Genomic DNA, 18,573 nt, shown 5'->3' on the forward strand with positions numbered 1-18,573 from the left:
ATTTAAGTATTAAGTGCCTCTAATGTCTGCAGCCAGGGAATCCTTTCCGAATTTGTAACAGTGACCAGAACAGACCGCATTACACTCTCCAAATGGTGCGGTTTTGCATTTGAATGTCTGAATTATCCCGGTTTCTTAGAGACGACCACAACACCAACATCTTAAATCCTCAAAATACTGTCCGCTTCATTGAATGCTCGCGATCTAAGCATATGTGTAATTATTCTGTAATTCTCCCCAAAATGTGATTCCTTGGAAATGCATACTAGGTTTCCTCTATTGTAAATCCAATGACTATTTCTTTGTGGCCACTTCTTTAAATACGGTAACAAGCAAGTCTGTGTGTCTGGGTGAACCGCCTTGATAATGATGATTTCTTCCCAAGCTCTCCTTGGGACACCCATCAGGGAAAATATGCCCCGCATTTGTTTAAGGGTAGAGACCATGATCACAAAAAGACCCATTTAAGACGGTATCCGTTACAACTAGAGGATTTCTTGCCAGAAACGGGCCTAATGTCACTCACAATAGCCTTAGAAATAGTCTTAGATAGTAAGTTAGAATTTGCAAATGTTACTAGAGCCAGCTGTGGTAATCCACGGCTGCATATAGATTTTAGAGAAGAATAGAATCCCATGCCCCTTAAAACAGCTTTGGATGTGGTCAACCGTGGAAAATTAAAACATACACTTTAAAAACTGACAGCTGGAAAGAAAGGTGGTTGGTGGGGGAGCAGCGGTGGGATGAAATAGAAGGGAATCTTGGGATTAGAGTTTAACCACTTTTTATTTTACAGTGTTGCACATTTTGGGGGAAAACTCATTGGTGGTGCCTCGGTGCGCTGTGATTTCAAGCCACCAGTGAGATGCGGTGTGTGGAAGTCTATGTAGATCGTTAATGTTCCGTCCCAGTGTTGCCGGGCTGGTGTTATTACAACCCCTCATTAACTCCTGTGTGAGTTGCTTAATTTGGCCTTTTGGTTTACCAGAGTGCGGGGTGTGTGGGTGTTTACTGGTAAATACAAACGACCGTGGAGTTGGAGGGAGAGGAAAGTCAACTTGCAGGGTCAGAGTTACGCTGTGGATAATTTGATAATCGCTCCCTAGCAGGTGTTTGCATTGAGTAATGCCCCGTCTTGGCATAAGTTTGCAAATCGCTTGGCTTTTGCAGCCCACGCTGCTCCCACAGCCCCATTTTTAATGGTAGCTTTAAAAATGATTTCAGCCTCCTGTGGGCTTGGATGTTAGCTGTTTACTGGTTCACCTCGTGCACTTGTTTATTCTCGGTGAGCATATTCTTAGAAGTTTAGAATCTGGAAGAAAACATGGTGCCCACATAGGAAAATCTGTCTTACTGATCATGGAAAAGAATTGTAAAGTTTGGAAAAAGGGAAATACACAAATACACAAGTAACAGGTGAAGAAGTGACAATGTCAGCAACTTGTGTCCCTCCGAGAGGAAGACTGCAGCTGCTGGGGGAAGGTGGCCCTCACGGGGAGACCTGTCCTCTCTCTTTGCCAGCCTCTCATGAGGGAAAGCCACGGCCGTGTTTCCACTAGCCCTCCACCTGAGTTCAGAAAAGACCAATTTTTTGTTGGAAAGTGATTTTAGAAATTTAAAAGGAATGAAAGAGACAACTTAAGACCCCAGAATCCACACTATTGCTTAGGGATTTAGGATCTTCCCAAGCAAAGACTGATGTACGTAAATGAGCAAATGATATCTGAATTCCTCACGTCTGTTTATATTTATGTTTTTATTTTATTTTTTTAAGATTTTATTTGTTAATTTGACAGAGAGATAGAGCAAAGTAGGCAGAGTGGCAGGCAGAGGGAGAGGGAGAAGCAGGCTCCCCACTGAGCAGGGAGCCCGATATGGGACTTGATCCCAGGACCCTGGTATCACTACCTGAGCCGAAGGCAGCCGCTTAACCGACTGAGCCACCCAGGTGCCCCTATATCTATGTTTTTAGAGTACTGTATAATTTATCTGGACATTATTTATTTGCCAATCTAAAGAGAAAGAAAATGTAAAAAGTCTTCTGAGCAAGCAAAATGTATGTCCCTAAGTCTGCTAACTAATTTTATGACTGAGACCCCCTCGCTACTCACTCAGAGCCTACTTACTCTTACATTACAAAGAATTCTAACAAACATGGATGTCTGCTTCCTGGCATGCATTAGATTAAAAGCAGCATTGCACATGGGGAACAAATGAGGAGAGGGTCTCAGACACATTGGGGACAGCAAGAAGTAATCGCTGACAGCTTGATTGTGAAGGGGGAGACAAAAAAAATCCGTATAAAGCCAACATAAAACGATGAAAACCTAGCAGTCTAGAGCCCTTCAGGGTTTTACAATTTACCGCCCCAGAAGGTCTCACTGTATTACAGCATAGACTTGAAACTGAGGCTCATAATTACAACTTTGAGTCAAGAGAAGATTGTTATTAAACACTCCTGTCTTTAATATGGCACATTTAAAATAATTTCCACTGAAACTGGTTAAAATTAAGCTAAAAGTCTTTGTGCCCAGAAAGCTGGCTGTTCATAGTTTGGACATTTATATTTATGTGACTCTTTGTTCACAATACCAAATAATTAGTACCTAAAAATTCCTCATGCTTTGAGTGTTGGCATAGCCAAATGTTTTTACTCAAATTGAATTTTATTACTGTAATTCGTTTGTAGTGAGACAACTGGCATGATGAAGGGAGAAACCACTAAAATGAGAACCAGGAGGTGGTTTTCTTGGTCCCTCCGCTCCCTCTGAGATGTTGGGTGTTATGGGGAAGGCAGTCACTCTCCAGTGCTCAGATTTCTCTCTCAGTCAGTGGAGTTCTCAGACCCCATCCAGCCTGACAAAGATTTTTCTGGAAATAGTAGCTCAATAAGCTGTCAGCAGTTTTCTTTGTACTTGGTGCGGCATTGAACTACACAGGCTTGCCTTCCATCTTGCAGGGATTAGAGGAGCCAGCCTCAATGTCTGGACTCACCAACATCCTGTCAAGATATTTAAAAATGAATCTCAAAGACTTGGAGCCTTCACATAACAACTATAACAGCAACAACAACAATGATAACAAAAGGATGTGGAGCCTAAAATGTTAATGATCTCCATCTCTTAGTGGTAAGACTATAAGATTTTTATTTTTTTCTTTGTTTCTGTTGTATTTCTAAACGTGTGTGTGTGTGTGTGTGTGTGTGTGTGTGTGTGTGTGTGTTATTTTTATAAGGGAAAAAAAAAAAAGCATTGAAGCTATTTTTACAACACAGACCCAAAAGAGAAAAACTTGAGACATGAAGCCTCCCGAATACTGAGAGAAACTCGTTCCTGAAGGCAGAGTACACAGACGGGGGATCATGTTGTGATCCAGAAATAGAACCCCCACATCGAGGGATAGATTTACAATTATTATCCCAGCCACATCCATGTCTTAAAATCAGTGACAATTACTCAGATTTGTGGGGGAAAATTAGCAACTGGCAAACCAGAAGTATAAAACATTAAAAGAAAACCCCTCAAACAACCAGCTTCTAATAACCCTGGGCTTCTGACTGCTCCCCTGTGTCCTAGAGTGTTATCGTGGCAAAATGTCCTCACCAGGAATGATCTCACTGTGATTTGTCAGTGGTTAGCTGATAAGGAAGGAGTATTGTTCTAGAACTCTGGATCTCTGGCTGTGTTCCCTGGGATCATCTCCTTGTACAATTGTTAGAAAATCTGCAGCCTGCCAGAACCCTGCTTAAAAATATCAGAGAATCAGAGAAGGATGCAGGAGGCTGAGGAAACCGAATGTTTAATGTCCAAGGAAAGTGGCCGGCAGGATGCTGCCAGCAATGAGTTGACTGTGGCTCAGGAAAATGGACCTGGCCTGGCAGCCCCAACTTGGCAACAGCTTGTGGGGAGTAAATCCTCTCGCTGGAGGTTTTGCTTAATCTGAATAAATTCAATTTCAAAATCTGCCCTTGATCTAAGCCCCTTAAGCTTCAGGGGAGGGCCGAGGGCCTTCAGGGTCAATGCCAATAACAAAAGATAGGAAAAAATCCACCTTGCCTCATATCTCATTGCTGCATTCTAGAAGCTGTTCACTGACTGCAGAAAATGTTCCTTTCAATAAAGTTGTCTTTGGAGAACCCACCTCCCTTTATTTTAAATATAACATTCAGTACTTCCTTTTCAGACATTTAGCTGTTTCCAAGAGGAATACTGGACAGAATGTTGGAAGGTATGTTTCCTCTGTCCCTATACTTGGAAGAGTTTTTTTTTTTTTTTAATGATTTTTATTTTATTTTATTTATTTGTCAGAGAGAGAAAGAGAGTGAGCACAGGCAGACAGAATGGCAGGCAGAGGCAGAGAGAGAAGCAGGCTCCCTGCCGAGCAAGGAGCCCAATGTGGGACTCGATCCCAGGACGCTGGGATCATGACCTGAGCTGAAGGCAGCTGCTTAACCAACTGAGCCACCCAGGCGTCCCACTTGGAACAGTTTTAATCAAGAAAGGATGCTATATTTTGTAAAATGCTTTTTCTGCATCAGTTAAGAGGATCATATGGTTCTTGTGTTTTCTTTTATTAATGTGATCTATCATGTTGATTGATTTGAAAATGTTGAACCATCCTTACATCCCAGGAATAAATCCCAGCTATTGCACTACTGGGTATTTACCCCAAAGATATAGATGTAGTGAAAAGAAGGGGTACCTGCACCCCAATGTTCATAGCAGCAATGTCCACAATAGCCAAACTGTGGAAGGAGCCAAGATGTCTTTCAGCAGATGAATGGATAAGGATGATGGGGTCCATATATACAATGGAATATTACTCAGCCATCAGAAAGGATGAATACCTACCATTCACATCGACATGAATGGAACTAGAGAATATTATGCTAAGTGAAATAAGTCAATCAGAGAAAGACAATTAGCATATGGTTTCATTTATATGTGGAATATAAGAAATAGTGCAGAGGATCATAAGGGAAGAGGGGAAAACTGAATGAGAAGTTATCAGAGAGGGAGAAAAACCATGAGACACTCTGGACTCAGGGAAACAAACTGAGGGTTTCAGGAAGGGAGGTGGGTGGGGGGATGGGGTAACTGGGGGATGGGCATTAAGGAAGGCGTGTGATGAGAGGAGCCCTGGGTGTTAAACGTAACTAATGAATCATTGAACACTACATCAAAAACTAATGATGTACTGTATGTTGTCTAATTGAATTTAAATTAAAAAAAATAAATAAAGAGTGTTAGGAGGCCTGGGTTATAACTCGGAACATGCCTCTACCAGCAAGCAGTGGGATTTTGGCAAAACCATAGTGGACTTCAGTTTTATAATGAAGGCCATGAGGTGGTTGGGCTGGACATTTTCCTTCTAACTGTGGTCTTTTCAACACTTGCCCTTAGAAGGGTTGGAATGATTATAATCAAATAGCTTGGTAAAGACCACATTCACTTGGAGACTCACAGAGTTTGTTAGCATGTTAAAGGCTCTGAGAAGTCCTGTAATAGAGAAACTTCAAAAACATATTTTCAACTCAATTTCCCAAACTTCCTTACTGAACCACACCTTTGTCTGGTAATACCTGTTGTGAAACCAGAGTCCCACTCTGACATAGATGGGCCCTGTGTTTAGATGGGTCTGCATGTTAGCAGCTGCATGGTTATACACGTAGAGGGTGTGATTTTTTAGACTGCTGCAGGCTTAAGATTGGAAGATACAGTTGCATCCTTGGTTTAGGGAATTAGGAGTCAAAACTACTCAGCAGTTTTGTTAGCATCCTGTGGCCACTGTAACAAATTACCACAAATTTGGGGCTTTAACCAGTAGAAATAAATGTGTTTTCTCATGATTGTTGTATTGATATTATGTAGCTATCTGTACCAATGCAGTATGGTACAGAGTTAATACCCAAGTTCCTATGTGCAAAATAAGGCCCTTGCCACAGGCCATAAAAGCAGTATCATGTAGTGGCAAATGTAGTCTGAATTTGATTCTTCGAAGCCTCCATTTTCTCATCTGTGAAATGGGGATACTAATAGTATCCATCTCATCTAGGGCAGTTGTGAGGATTAAATGATATAAAGCTTATGGCAAGAATGTAGCACATTGCCTGGCTAATAGTAAATGCTGAAGCTATCCTGGCTATTGTGGTAATGATTATAATTAGAGGGTGGAGTGCATTCCGAGAGATCTCCAGAGGCCTCCCGAACACTGATAGAGGCTCCGGAACCATGGCTTGTGGGAACAGCTGTCTCTGAACAGCAAGAGATCTGCCTTCAGATACCTGAAGCATCGCGTAAGGCAGAGCAAGCAGGCTTGTTCTGTGACTGCCGCGGACTAACTCAGAAGCTGTTTGTTGGAGCTGCCAGGAGTGGGGGGAAGGGGGCACAGCAGCTCCGTTGGAGCATCTGGGTCTGCCAGCGACAGATGAGAGTGCTTCTGGGAGCAAGTTTGGCATCACAGGAAGCATTCAAGCAGCCTGGGCAGCCCGCTGCTCAGCTCAGGATAAACTTTGATGATCATGTCTCAGGCTGGGTTCTGTGACACTGCCTGCTTGATACCTGTTCTCAAGTTTCTTAATTCAAAAAGGTGACTGTTTCTTTTGTTAATGTCTTGATATTAGCCAGGATTGTCTTTCTTATTTGCCAGGAGATAGAAATCCAACATATATTTGATTAAGGAGTGGGGGAATTATTGGTTTAACTAAAAAACTTAGGGCAATACTAGCTGTGGGCCCCCTGGATGCAGGAGTTTAAACACTGTTCTTGGGATTTATCTCCTTCTCTCTAAAAAACTTAGGGCAATACTAGCTTTGGGCCCCCTGGATGCAGGAGTTTAAACACTGTTCTTGGGATTCATCTCCTTCTCTCCTGTTCTCTGTTCTGCCTTTCCCCTGTGTTGATTCCATTCTTGTATGGGGTTTCCTCTCACAGTGGAAATATTGTTCCCAGTGACACCAGGCTTTCACTTAATTTCTCAGCAGTCCAACCAGATTCAGCTTTTTGAGGTTGTCTGGCACCCTGTAGCAGAGATATTTTTTTCAAATGTGGGCAATCCAGTGTTGAACTGTAATTGGCCAGGCTTGGGTCACATGCCCAGCCTTGAACCAAACCCTGTGACCCAAGGATTCGAACTTGACCAGCCTGGGTCACATGTTCATGCCTGAGTCCCCATGGCTTAATAGTGCTGGGAGTGTGGTTTCCTAAGCACAGACCAGGAGCCTTTGTAGAAGGTGTGGGAATGAATGACAGTTGACAGCAATAGATGTCCTCTCCGGCCACATTAGGGACCTGGGACCTGATGGTGACAATTGAATAGAACCTTGCTTCCATCTGGCTGGTTGCTGGTATGTTGTTTGGGCTGATTCACTGCCCCTTAAGCAGCGTATAAGTGGAGAGAGGCTGAGTCTCAGCCAGATACCACCCTCAACATTGCCTGGGGCTGCCCTGCTGCTATGGCCCAGGGGGCCTGGGGCTCCTGAGCCTATAATGTGTTATCCTACCTGGGACAGTGCGAGCGTTGGCTGTGAATTATGAATAATTATGAATAATTATGCCAAGACAACAGGCATAAGCCAGGACTGTCTCAGGATCCTGGCTTATGCCTGTTGTTGTAATTACCCTTATTGTGAGTAAACGCAGTGCAGTTCTACCTAGTTCAGCCAGTAGTGACAGAGCCCTTCCTGTGCTGGCTCTGGGGCAGTGAGGTGAAGTGGTATCAGTTTGGGGTATCCTGATGTCCATGTCAGCCTTGGCCACTCCATACTCTCTCTTTCCTTCCCCAGCTCATCAAACCCTGTTTGCTGACAGAGGTGGACCCATCTATCTTGTGCCTCAGCATTAGAATGAAAAACCTCTGTGTTAAGCCTCTCAGGAGACTTGGATATAAGTCTCCTGACTTATTTAAAAATTTAAAAATAAATTTAAAGCCTGCTTTTTTGTTCTAGAACATCTGACCCTGGTTCAAGCTGAGCAGTTCAGAGCATGACTGAGTAGATGGGTGTGGTGAGTTTGCAACATGGTCTCTCCTGACACTTCAGATCACACCCCAGTTCCCCCAGTCATTTACTAGAGACCGTACTTTTGTCAGTGAGTGTTCTTGGCACCTTTGTCAAATATTAGTTGACTGTATATATGAAGGTTTATTTCTGGGTTCTCTATTCTGTTCCACTGGTCCATGGGTTTTTGAGCCAGTGCCACGCTGTGTGGATTACTATAGCTTTTTAATAGAGTTTGAAATCAGAAAGTGTGATGACTACACCTTTGTTTTTCTTTCTCAAGATTGCTTTGGCTTTTGAGGTCTTTCTGGTTCCATATGAATTTTAGGATTTTTTTTTCCTATTTCTGTGAAAAAATACCATGGGAATTTTGATAGGGATTATACTGAATTTGTAGATCACTTTGGGTAGTATGGACATTTTCACAGTATTCATTCTTCTAATCCATAAACACAGGACCTTTCCATTTATTTGTGTCTTCTTCCATTTATTTCATCAAAGTCTTACACAGAGTATTCAATGTACATATCTTTTATGAACTTCGGTTCAATTAATTCCTAAGTATCTTACTATTTTTTGATGCAATCATGGTGGGATTTTTTTTCTTTTCCTAATTTCTCTTTTGGTTAGTTTGTTTTTACTGTTTAGAAATACAACTGATTTTTATATGTCGATTTTGTGTTCTGTAACTTTACCTAATTTGTTTGTTCTAACAAATTTTTAGTGGACTCTTTAGGGTTTTTTATTTGTAAGATCATGTCACCTGCAAACAGAGACCATTTAACTTCCTTTCCAAATGTTATGCCATTTACTTCTTTTACTTGTCTAATTGATCTGGCTAGGACTGCTAGTACTTTGTTGAATAAAATTGGTAAGAGTGAGCACCCTTGTCTTGTTCCCGATCTTAGAGGAAAAGCTTTTAGCTTTTCGCTGGTGAAAGTAATGTTGGCAGGGTGCCTGAGTGGCTCGGTCGGCTAAGTTTATGCCTTCTGCTCTGGTCACAATCTCACATTGATCATGGTCATGATCACATGGTCCCACAGTCCTGGAATAGAGCCCTGCATCAGGCTCCCTGCTCAGTAGGGAGTCTGCTTCACCCTCTCCCTCTGCCTGCCACTCCCCCTAATTGTCTTCACTCTTTCTTTTTTTTTTCTGTCTCAAATAAATAAATAAATAAAATCTTTTAAAAAAAAGAATAAAATGATGTTAGTTGTGAACTTGTCATATATATAGCCTTTTTATGTTGAGGTTTATTATATTAAGCTACACTTAATTTGTTGAGAGTTTTTATCATGATGGGATATTGAATTTTGACAAATGCTTTTTCTGCATCATTTGAGATGATTTTATGATTTTTATCCCTCATTCTATTAATGTGATATATCACATTTATTGGCTTATACATTTTGAACCATCTTTGCTTCCCAGGGAGCCACATCCAAAAGAATGAAATTAGATGCTTATCTTATACCATACACGAGAATTAATTTGAAATGAGTTAAAGACTTAAATGTAATACCTGAAATAATAAGTAAAATAAATATAATAAATAAAACTCCTAGAAGAAAACATAGGAGAAAAGCTCTTTAACATCAGTCTTAGCAATGATTTTTTGGATATGACACCAAAAGCACAGGCAACAAAAGCAAAAATAAACTGATAAGGCTACATTAAGTCAAAAAGCTTCTGTATAGTGAAAGAACTAATCAACAAATAAAAGGAAACCTACAAAATAGGAGAAAATATTTATAAACTACACATCTGGTAAGGGGTTAATATATAAAATATATGATAAACAAATACAATTCAATAGCAAAAAACAAACAACTCAATTAAAAAGTGGGTAAAGGACCTGAACAGACATTTTTTCTAAAAGAAGACATAGAGATGGCTAACAGGTACATGAGAAGATGTTCAACATCACTAATTATCAGTAAAATCCAAATCAAAACCACAACAAGATATAACCCATTACTGGTTAGGTTGACTGTTATCAAAAAGACAAGAGATAGCAAGTGTTGGTGAGGATCTGGAGAAAAGGGAACCTTTGTACCTTGCTGATCAGGAGACAGATTGGCATAACCATTATGGAAAATAGTATGAAAAAATGCAAGAAATTAGAAATAGAAGTATGGTCTATGGTCTAGCAGTTTCACTTCTGGTTAAATATCCAAAGGAGATGAAATCGGTTTCATGAAGAGATATTGCATTCCTATGATCATTTCTGTATTATTCACAATAGCCAAGATATGGAAACAATGTAAGTATCAACAGATGAATGCATAAAGAATGGAATATTATTCAGTCATTAAAAAGAAGGAAATCCTGCCATTTGCGACAATATGAATAAAACTGGGGGATGGTATGCTAAGTAAAATAAGCCAGATTCAGAAAGAGAAATACTGTATGATCTCACTTACATGTCTAAATCTAAAAAATTGAGCTCAGAACCGGAGGGTAGAATGGTAGTTGCCCAGGACTGGGTGGTGGGGAAAATGAGATGTTAGTTACAGGATATAAACTTTCAGTTATAAGATGAGTATGTTCTGGGGATCCAATGTACATCATGATGACCATAGTTAGCAAGAGTGTATTTCTAGAGTAAATCTTAGGTGTTCCCACCGTACACACACACACACACACACACACACACACACTCTCACGGTACTAGGAGGTAATGGATGTGTTAATTAACTTGGTTGTGGAAATCATTTCACAGTGTATACACATATTAAATCATGTCACATACTGTATTATATACAGTTTCACTAGTCAGTTATACCTCAGTAAACCTGGGGGGGGGGGTAGGGATCACACCCCAGGAGGCTCTGACTACCTTTGGAAAATAGTGTCCTTCTACCTGGAATCAAACCCAGAGGGCTCCTAATGGTCAGCCGTGAGTCCTCTTTTGTCCATCCATAGTCCCAGAAGACTTCAGCTGGCCCACCACTCAAGTGACTTTGGGAAGGTATCTAACCTAGAGGTCACATTGCACAGGAGAGGAACTCAAAGCCAGTCAGATTTGGGTTACTTCTTATTTCCACTAATGAGCTCTGTCCTCTTGGGCTGGATGCTCACCTCTCTGAATCTCCAAGTCACTATCTGTAAAACAGGGGTAGTCAGAACTCCCTTAGAGTATCGTGATGATGATTAGATAATGCAGTGCACTTTTATTTTTATTTATTTATTTATTTTTAAAGATTTCATTTATTTATTTGTCAGAGAGAGAGCGAGCAAGAACGAGCACAGGCAGACAGAGTGACAGGCAGAGTCAGAGGGAGAAGCAGGCTCCCCACGGAGCAAGGAGCCCGATGTGGGACTCGATCCCAGGACGTTGGGATCATGACCTGAGCCGAAGGCAGCTGCTTAACCAACTGAGCTACCCAGGCATCCCATGCAGTGCACTTTTATAAGATAACATGTTTTAAATATCATACATAAAGTACTTACAGAGTAAGTTTTATTTAGAGAAATGTTATGTAGATAAGGGATAGAAAACAAAATCAGTGATGGTTAAACCATCATGTCCAAGAAGGATACAAAAATGGCAGTCAGCTCTAAGTACTTTGCCACTGATTTGTTATGTGACCTTACCTTACTTTGACTCTCTGAGTCTCAGTTTCCCCATTTATAACATGATTGCTAAAGGTGCTATTAAGAATTTAAAATTTGTGTTGCAGTTCATTTTTATGTGCAGCAAATTCCATGGCAAACAAGGCAAGAGGAAGCAGGGTTAGTCAGATTTCTGTCCTCAACGATACCAAGCTTGTTCCCACCTCAGCGTCTTTGCTCCTATTGTTCCCTTTGCTTGGGCCACTCTGCCTCTAGATCTTTCTGGGTCCTCTGGATCAGTCAGATTTCACCCCAAATGTAATCTCCGCAGATCTGTTTCCTAATCACTCACTGTAAAGAGACCCCTCACTTTAAATTCCACATTGTTGACATCTTTTGTTGTTGTTGTGGGAGAATGTCCTGTGGGCTCTGTGATGTTTAGCAACATCCCTGGCTCTACCCACTAGATGCCAGTCACGTGCCACCCCCATCCCTGTCCAAGGTTGTGATCAATAATGTCTCTAGATACTGCCCAATGGCTCCTAGGGGCACAATTGTCTCCAGTCAGAGCCAGTGGCACAGAGCAATTTGTCTCATGATCTGGGGACACTAAATGGAGACCAGTAACTCCTATTCAGTTCTTTGATGGGTTGGTGTGGTTTCTCTCATTTATATTCCTCTGGTTAAGGCTTTCGTTCTGCCTAACTTTCTGGCCATGTTTCTCTTCTATTCCTTATTCTCTCTATATATATTCTATATATTATTCTTTTCTATTCCTTATTGAGGAGGAACCACTCCCAGGGACCAAAACTGGAATTGGTGGGAAAACCAGTGACCCTTGGGGCGCCTGGGTGGCTCAGTGGCTTAAGCCTCTGCCTTCAGCTCAGGTCATGATCTCAGGGTCCTCGGATCGAGCCCTACCATCGGGATCTCTGCTCAGCGGGGAGCCTGCTTCCCCCTCTCTCTCTGCCTCCTCTCTGCCTACTTGTGATCTCTCTCTGTGTGTCTAATAAATAAATAAAACCTTAAAAATAAAAACAACTAATGACCCTTACCTAGAACCATGAGTAATGGGCTGGTGGACTTTCTTCTCCATAGGCTCTTCTATGCAGAGTACACACTGGCTGCCAGAGAAGGAGGCCAATCTAGGTGACAGATGTAAAAGTGTTGTGCTAGCATGGTGCTGTTTACATTAAATAGTGTGCCATTAGGTAAGACACATATTCTCCATCTTATTGTGGCACCACATCAGTGTTTTCTGTCTATCCAGTCCACATGTCTCCATGCACTGTTTGGCCACTGGAAGCAACTGAAGTTTCATGACCCATCATGCTTTAAATTGGATGTGCTCATCTAAATGGATGTTCTAACTCTAATCTAATCACAAATAGAAGATGATGCTGTGGAAGATGGAAGCTAGGACAGCTCTGTAGAGAATTTTATTTGAATTTCCATTATAGGTCCAGTATCACAGCCTCCAACTATGTTTCATTTGTTTTCTCCCTTAGGTAGAAGATTCTGGGCTGGCTAGAAACTGTTCTTTATCTCCTCATGTTAGCTCCAGCCTATGTGGAGTTGTACCCCTGAGTTTAGGGGACACAGGGAGAGTAACTAGATGAATCCAGGCACCCACATGTGATTTTGTTTGCCTCATGCTATCTGAAGACTCTTCAGATTCTTTCTTGGGTATCTCACTTCTTAACAATGGATTGCTAGGGAATTAAATTTTATCTATTATTTAGGCAAATATGGGCTGGGACATCATTTGACAAGACCATTAGATTAAACTAAAATACTCCGTATTTCCTGATGAGAAGGTACAGTCTAGGGGTGCCTAGTTGGCTCAGTGGGTTAAAGCCTCTGCCTTTGGCTCAGGTCATGATCCCAGGGTCCTGGGATCGAGCCCTGCATCAGGCTCTCTGCTCGGCGGGGAGCCTGCTTCCCCCTCTGTCTCTGCCTGCCTCTCTGCCTACTTGTGATCTCTGCCTGTCAAATAAATAATAATAAAATCTTAAAAAAAAAAAAAAAGAAGGTACAGTCTATGAAGACTTGAATCAGATTAAAATATTTCTGTGAACTGCTTATTACCTCAGTAACAGTTCTTGCAGGGTTTAACAGTTTATTTATTTTATCTTGAGAAAATTCCTCTCTTAATTCCAAATGGAAATTCACTTGTACTATTCTAAAGACTCATTATTACTGCATTTCTCTGTATAAGAAACAGTTTCTCCTTCTAGACTATAAGCTCAAATCTTATGGCCATGCTCTACACCTCCTTATCTCCATCATGTCCAATGGTGGGCACAGACACACAGGGCATACTAGATATGTGTTTGGTGGTGATATGAAACTTGGGAGGGGAGGATGTGCTGCAGTTTCACCAAAATAATACATTTCACCAAAATAATACAGAGACAAATCGAAAACATAATTTATCTGTGCTCCCATTGTTTATAAACACTGTAAATACTTCAATATATCTTTTTTTCTTTGAGATCTGTTTAGACAATATATTTTACCTTAATACTGAAATCATACTGAAATGCAAATCTGCATCTTTCTCTGTTTTTGCTCCTTATTGTGTGGTATGAGCATGTTCTAAGTCATTAAATACTTGTCCAAAACACCTTTTTAAAAATTTTATTTATTTATTTATTTATTTATTTAATTTTTTATTTTTTATAAACATATATTTTTATCCCCAGGGGTACAGGTCTGTGAATCGCCAGGTTTACACACTTCACCAAAGCACATACCCTCCCCAATGTCCATAACCCCACCCCCGTTCTCCCAACCCCCATCCCTCCAGCAACCCTCAGTTTGTTTTGTGAGATTAAGAGTCACTTATGGTTTGTCTCCCTCCCAATCCCATCTTCTTTCATTGATTCTTCTCCTACCTACTTAACCCCCCATGTTGCATCACCACTTCCTTATATCAGGGAGATCATATGATAGTTGTCTTTCTCCGCTTGACTTATTTCGCTAAGCATGATACACTCTAGTTCCATCCATGTTGTCGCAAATGGCAAGATTTCATTTCTTTTGATGGCTGCATAGTACTCCATTGTGTATATATACCACATCTTCTTGATCCATTCATCTGTTGATGGACATCTAGGTTCTTTCCATAGTTTGGCTATTGTGGACATTGCTGCTATAAACATTCGGGTGCACATGCCCCTTTGGATCACTACGTTTGTATCTTTAGGGTAAATACCCAGTAGTGCAATTGCTGGGTCATAGGGCAGTTCTATTTTCAACATTTTGAGGAACCTCCATGCTGTTTTCCAGAGTGGCTGCACCAGCTTGCATTCCCACCAACAGTGTAGGGTTCCCCTTTCTCCGCAACCTCGCCAGCATCTGTCATTTCCTGACTTGTTGATTTTAGCCATTCTGACTGGTGTGAGGTGACACCTCATTGTGGTTTTGATTTCTATTTCCCTGATGCCGAGTGATATGGAGCACTTTTTCATGTGTCTGTTGGCCATCTGGATGTCTTCTTTGCAGAAATGTCTGTTCATGTCCTCTGCCCATTTCTTGATTGGATTATTTGTTCTTTGGGTGTTGAGTTTGCTAAGTTCTTTATAGATTTTGGACACTAGTCCTTTATCTGATATGTCGTTTGCAAATATCTTCTCCCATTCTGTCAGTTGTCTTTTGATTTTGTTAACTGTTTCCTTTGCTGTGCAAAAGCTGTTGATCTTGATGAAATCCCAATAGTTCATTTTTGCCCTTGGTTCCCTTGCCTTTGGCGATGTTCCTAGGAAGGTGTTGCTGCGGCTGAGGTCGAAGAGGTTGCTGCCTATGTTCTCCTCAAGGATTTTGATGGATTCCTTTCGCACATTGAGGTCCTTCATCCATTTTGAGTCTATTTTCATGTGTGGTGTAAGGAAATGGTCCAATTTCATTTTTCTGCATGTGGCTGTCCAATTTTCCCAACACCATTTATTGAAGAGGCTGTCTTTTTTCCATTGGTCATTCTTTCCTGCTTTGTTGAAGATTAGTTGACCATCGATTTGAGGGTCTATTTCTGGGCTCTCTATTCTGTTCCATTGATCTATGTGTCTGTTTTTGTGCCAGTACCATGCTGTCTTGATGATGACAGCTTTGTAATAGAGTTTGAAGTCCGGAATTGTGATGCCACCAACTTTGGCTTTCTATTTTAATATCCCTTTGGCTATTTGAGGTCTTTTCTGGTTCCATATAAATTTTAGAATTATTTGTTCCATTTCTTTGAAAAAGATGGATGGTACTTTGATAGGAATTGCATTAAATGTGTAGATTGCTTTAGGTAGCATAGACATTTTCACAATATTTATTCTTCCAATCCAGGAGCATGGAACATTTTTCCATTTCTTTGTGTCTTCCTCAGTTTCTTTCATGAGTACTTTATAGTTTTTTGAGTATAGATTCTGTGCCTCTTTGGTTAGGTTTATTCCTAGGTATCTTATGGTTTGGGGTGCAATTGTAAATGGGATCGACTCCTTAATTTCTCTTTCTTCTGTCTTGTTGTTGGTGTAGAGAAATGCAACTGATTTCTGTGCATTGATTTTATATCCTGACACTTTACTGAATTCCTGTACAAGTTCTAGCAGTTTTGGAGTGGAGTCTTTTGGGTTTTCCACATATAGTATCATATCATATGCGAAGAGTGATAATTTGACTTCTTCTTTGCCGATTTGGATGCCTTTAATTTCCTTTTGTTCTCTGATTGCTGAGACTAGGACTTCTAGTACTATGTTGAATAACAGTGGTGATAATTGACATCCCTGCTGTGTTCCTGACCTTAGCGGAAAAGCTTTTAGTTTTTCTCCATTGAGAATGATATTTGCAGTGGGTTTTTCATAGATGGCTTTAATGATATTGAGGTATGTGCCCTCTATCCCTATACTTTGAAGAGTTTTGATCAGGAAGGGATGCTATACTTTGTTAAATGCTTTTTCAGCATCTATTGAGAGTATCATATGGTTCTTGTTCTTTCTTTTATTGATGTATTGTATCACATTGATTGATTTGCGGATGTTGAACCAACCTTGCAGTCCTGGAATAAATCCCACTTGGTCGTGGTGAATAATCCTTTTTTTTTTTTTTTTTAAGATTTTATTTATTTATTTGACAGAGAGAGATCACAAGTAGGCAGAGAGGCAGGAGAGAGAGAGGAGGAAGCAGGCTCCCCGCTGAGCAGAGAGCCCGATGTGGGACTCGATCCCAGGACCCTGAGATCATGACCTGAGCCGAAGGCAGTGGCTTAACCCACTGAGCCACCCAGGTGCCCCGGTGAATAATCCTTTTAATGTACTGTTGAATCCTATTGGCTAGTATTTTGGTGAGAATTTTCACATCTGTGTTCATCAAGGATATTGGTCTATAGCTCTTTTATGATGGGATCCTTGTCTGGTTTTGGGATCAAGGTGATGCTGGCCTCATAAAATGAGTTTGGAAGTTTTCCTTCCATTTCTATTTCCTTCCATTTCCTTCCATTTCTAAAATACTACAGAGTATTTCAGTGATGACTATAAAATAATGTACTCATGGGCATTGGATTGTTTTTAATATGGGCTATTATAAACAGTGCTTTGCTGGATAGCCTTATACAAAGTATAGGACATATATTTTGATATATTCTTAGAAGTAAAAATTATTGTGGGGCACCTGGGTGGCTCAGTTTGTTCAGTGTCTGACTCTTAATTTTGGCTCAGGTCATGATCTCTGAGTCATGGGTAAGCCCCTTGTTTGGCTCCCTGCTGAACATTAATCCTGCTTAAGATTCTCTCTCTCCCCCTCTCCTTCTGCACACCCCCTACCTTATGCACACACACACACCCACACACACACTCTTTCTCTCTCTCTCTCAAAAAAAGTAAAATTATTGTGCCAAAAATTGTGTTTTTGAAGCTTTTGATACACATGTCTAGAGTACACTTTCACTTTTCTACATAGGTTTCCTAAACAGTAATTTATAAGGTGGCACTTTATTTATGATGGTGGTTCAGAGAAGGACCAACTTATGAGCAGTAGGAGCAGTATTAATAATTACAATAAAAATTATAATGGCATCTATACAACAAGTTACAGTTTAGGAAACACTTCTCACTTATCTTTTTTTGTACTTACTTTCGTACTCAAGCAGATATTATTTAGGTTTTACAAATGAAAAAACTAAAGCTTGAGAAGATTAAATGATTTGTTCGAGGTCATGTAGGTCATCAGAAGGCTTACCTGTCCTTTAACCACAGTGAGAGAACCAGATATGATTGGAGATAATGAATGTTCTGGGTTGGAGGTAATTTTATCAGAGAGGAAAAGGATATATAGAACTTGTTTTAGGTGCCCAAAGAATGTCAGAGCCAGAAGGGACTTCTGAGATCATCTTCTCTTACTTCATCAAACTACATCTCAGAGAGGAGAATTAACTTTACTGACAAGGTCACACAGAGATTCAATGTCATGGTTGAGGCCAGACCTGAGAAATGCAGTATAGATCTGGACAGAGGACAGAGAAGGAACCAGTTTAAAATAAAGCAAAGCAATTTTAAAGTTCTGGACCAAAGGAGGTCTTAATTCATTTAGCATCATAGGAGCATTCCTGATGCATCCCATCTAAATGCAGTTTCAATTTACAAACAATGCAAAGAAACATCCAGGTAAATCACTCAAATAAGCTTTTTTGTTTATTTTATTATGTTTTGTTTTTTACCTTTCACTAAGTACTTTATTCAAGTTCTGAGTCCTTTAATGGGATCATATGACTCACACAAATACGAAAGCAGAATCATATAGTATAAGGCATCTTAGTAAAGTGTAACTAACCGGACCTGTGGATTCTCAAAATCCCCTGGAGGACTTTTTGAGGATATGGATTCCCAGAGCCCCATCCCAGAGATTCCCGTTCAGTAAATTAGATGAACTTCACTACATGCTTCCAAACTTGCTTAAAAACAAAGACTATGCAAGCATTTTCAGTGTCAATTGAATCCTCGCAAGTAAGACTATGAATTGGTAAGAAGTCTTAAGATACAACACAA

The 18,573-nt window shown here is 40.5% G+C and overlaps 1 protein-coding gene across 1 annotated transcript in view; it reads left to right on the forward strand.

Moving 5' to 3' along the window:
* The window catches only part of LOC309840336 (uncharacterized protein), a gene marked incomplete at its 5' end in the record, with an annotated part of 147,982 nt that overhangs the window by 65,150 nt on the left and 64,259 nt on the right, over positions 1–18,573 (forward strand). The window contains 2 exons of the mRNA XM_082682397.1: positions 2,960–3,128; positions 4,183–4,227. Coding sequence (XP_082538523.1) covers positions 2,960–3,109 — 150 coding nt within the window. The 3' untranslated portion in view covers positions 3,110–3,128; positions 4,183–4,227. The remainder of the gene's footprint in view (positions 1–2,959; positions 3,129–4,182; positions 4,228–18,573) is intronic.

Source organism: Mustela nivalis (genome assembly GCF_964662115.1).
Source record: "Mustela nivalis genome assembly, chromosome: 9".
Classification (NCBI taxonomy): Eukaryota; Metazoa; Chordata; class Mammalia; order Carnivora; family Mustelidae; genus Mustela; species Mustela nivalis.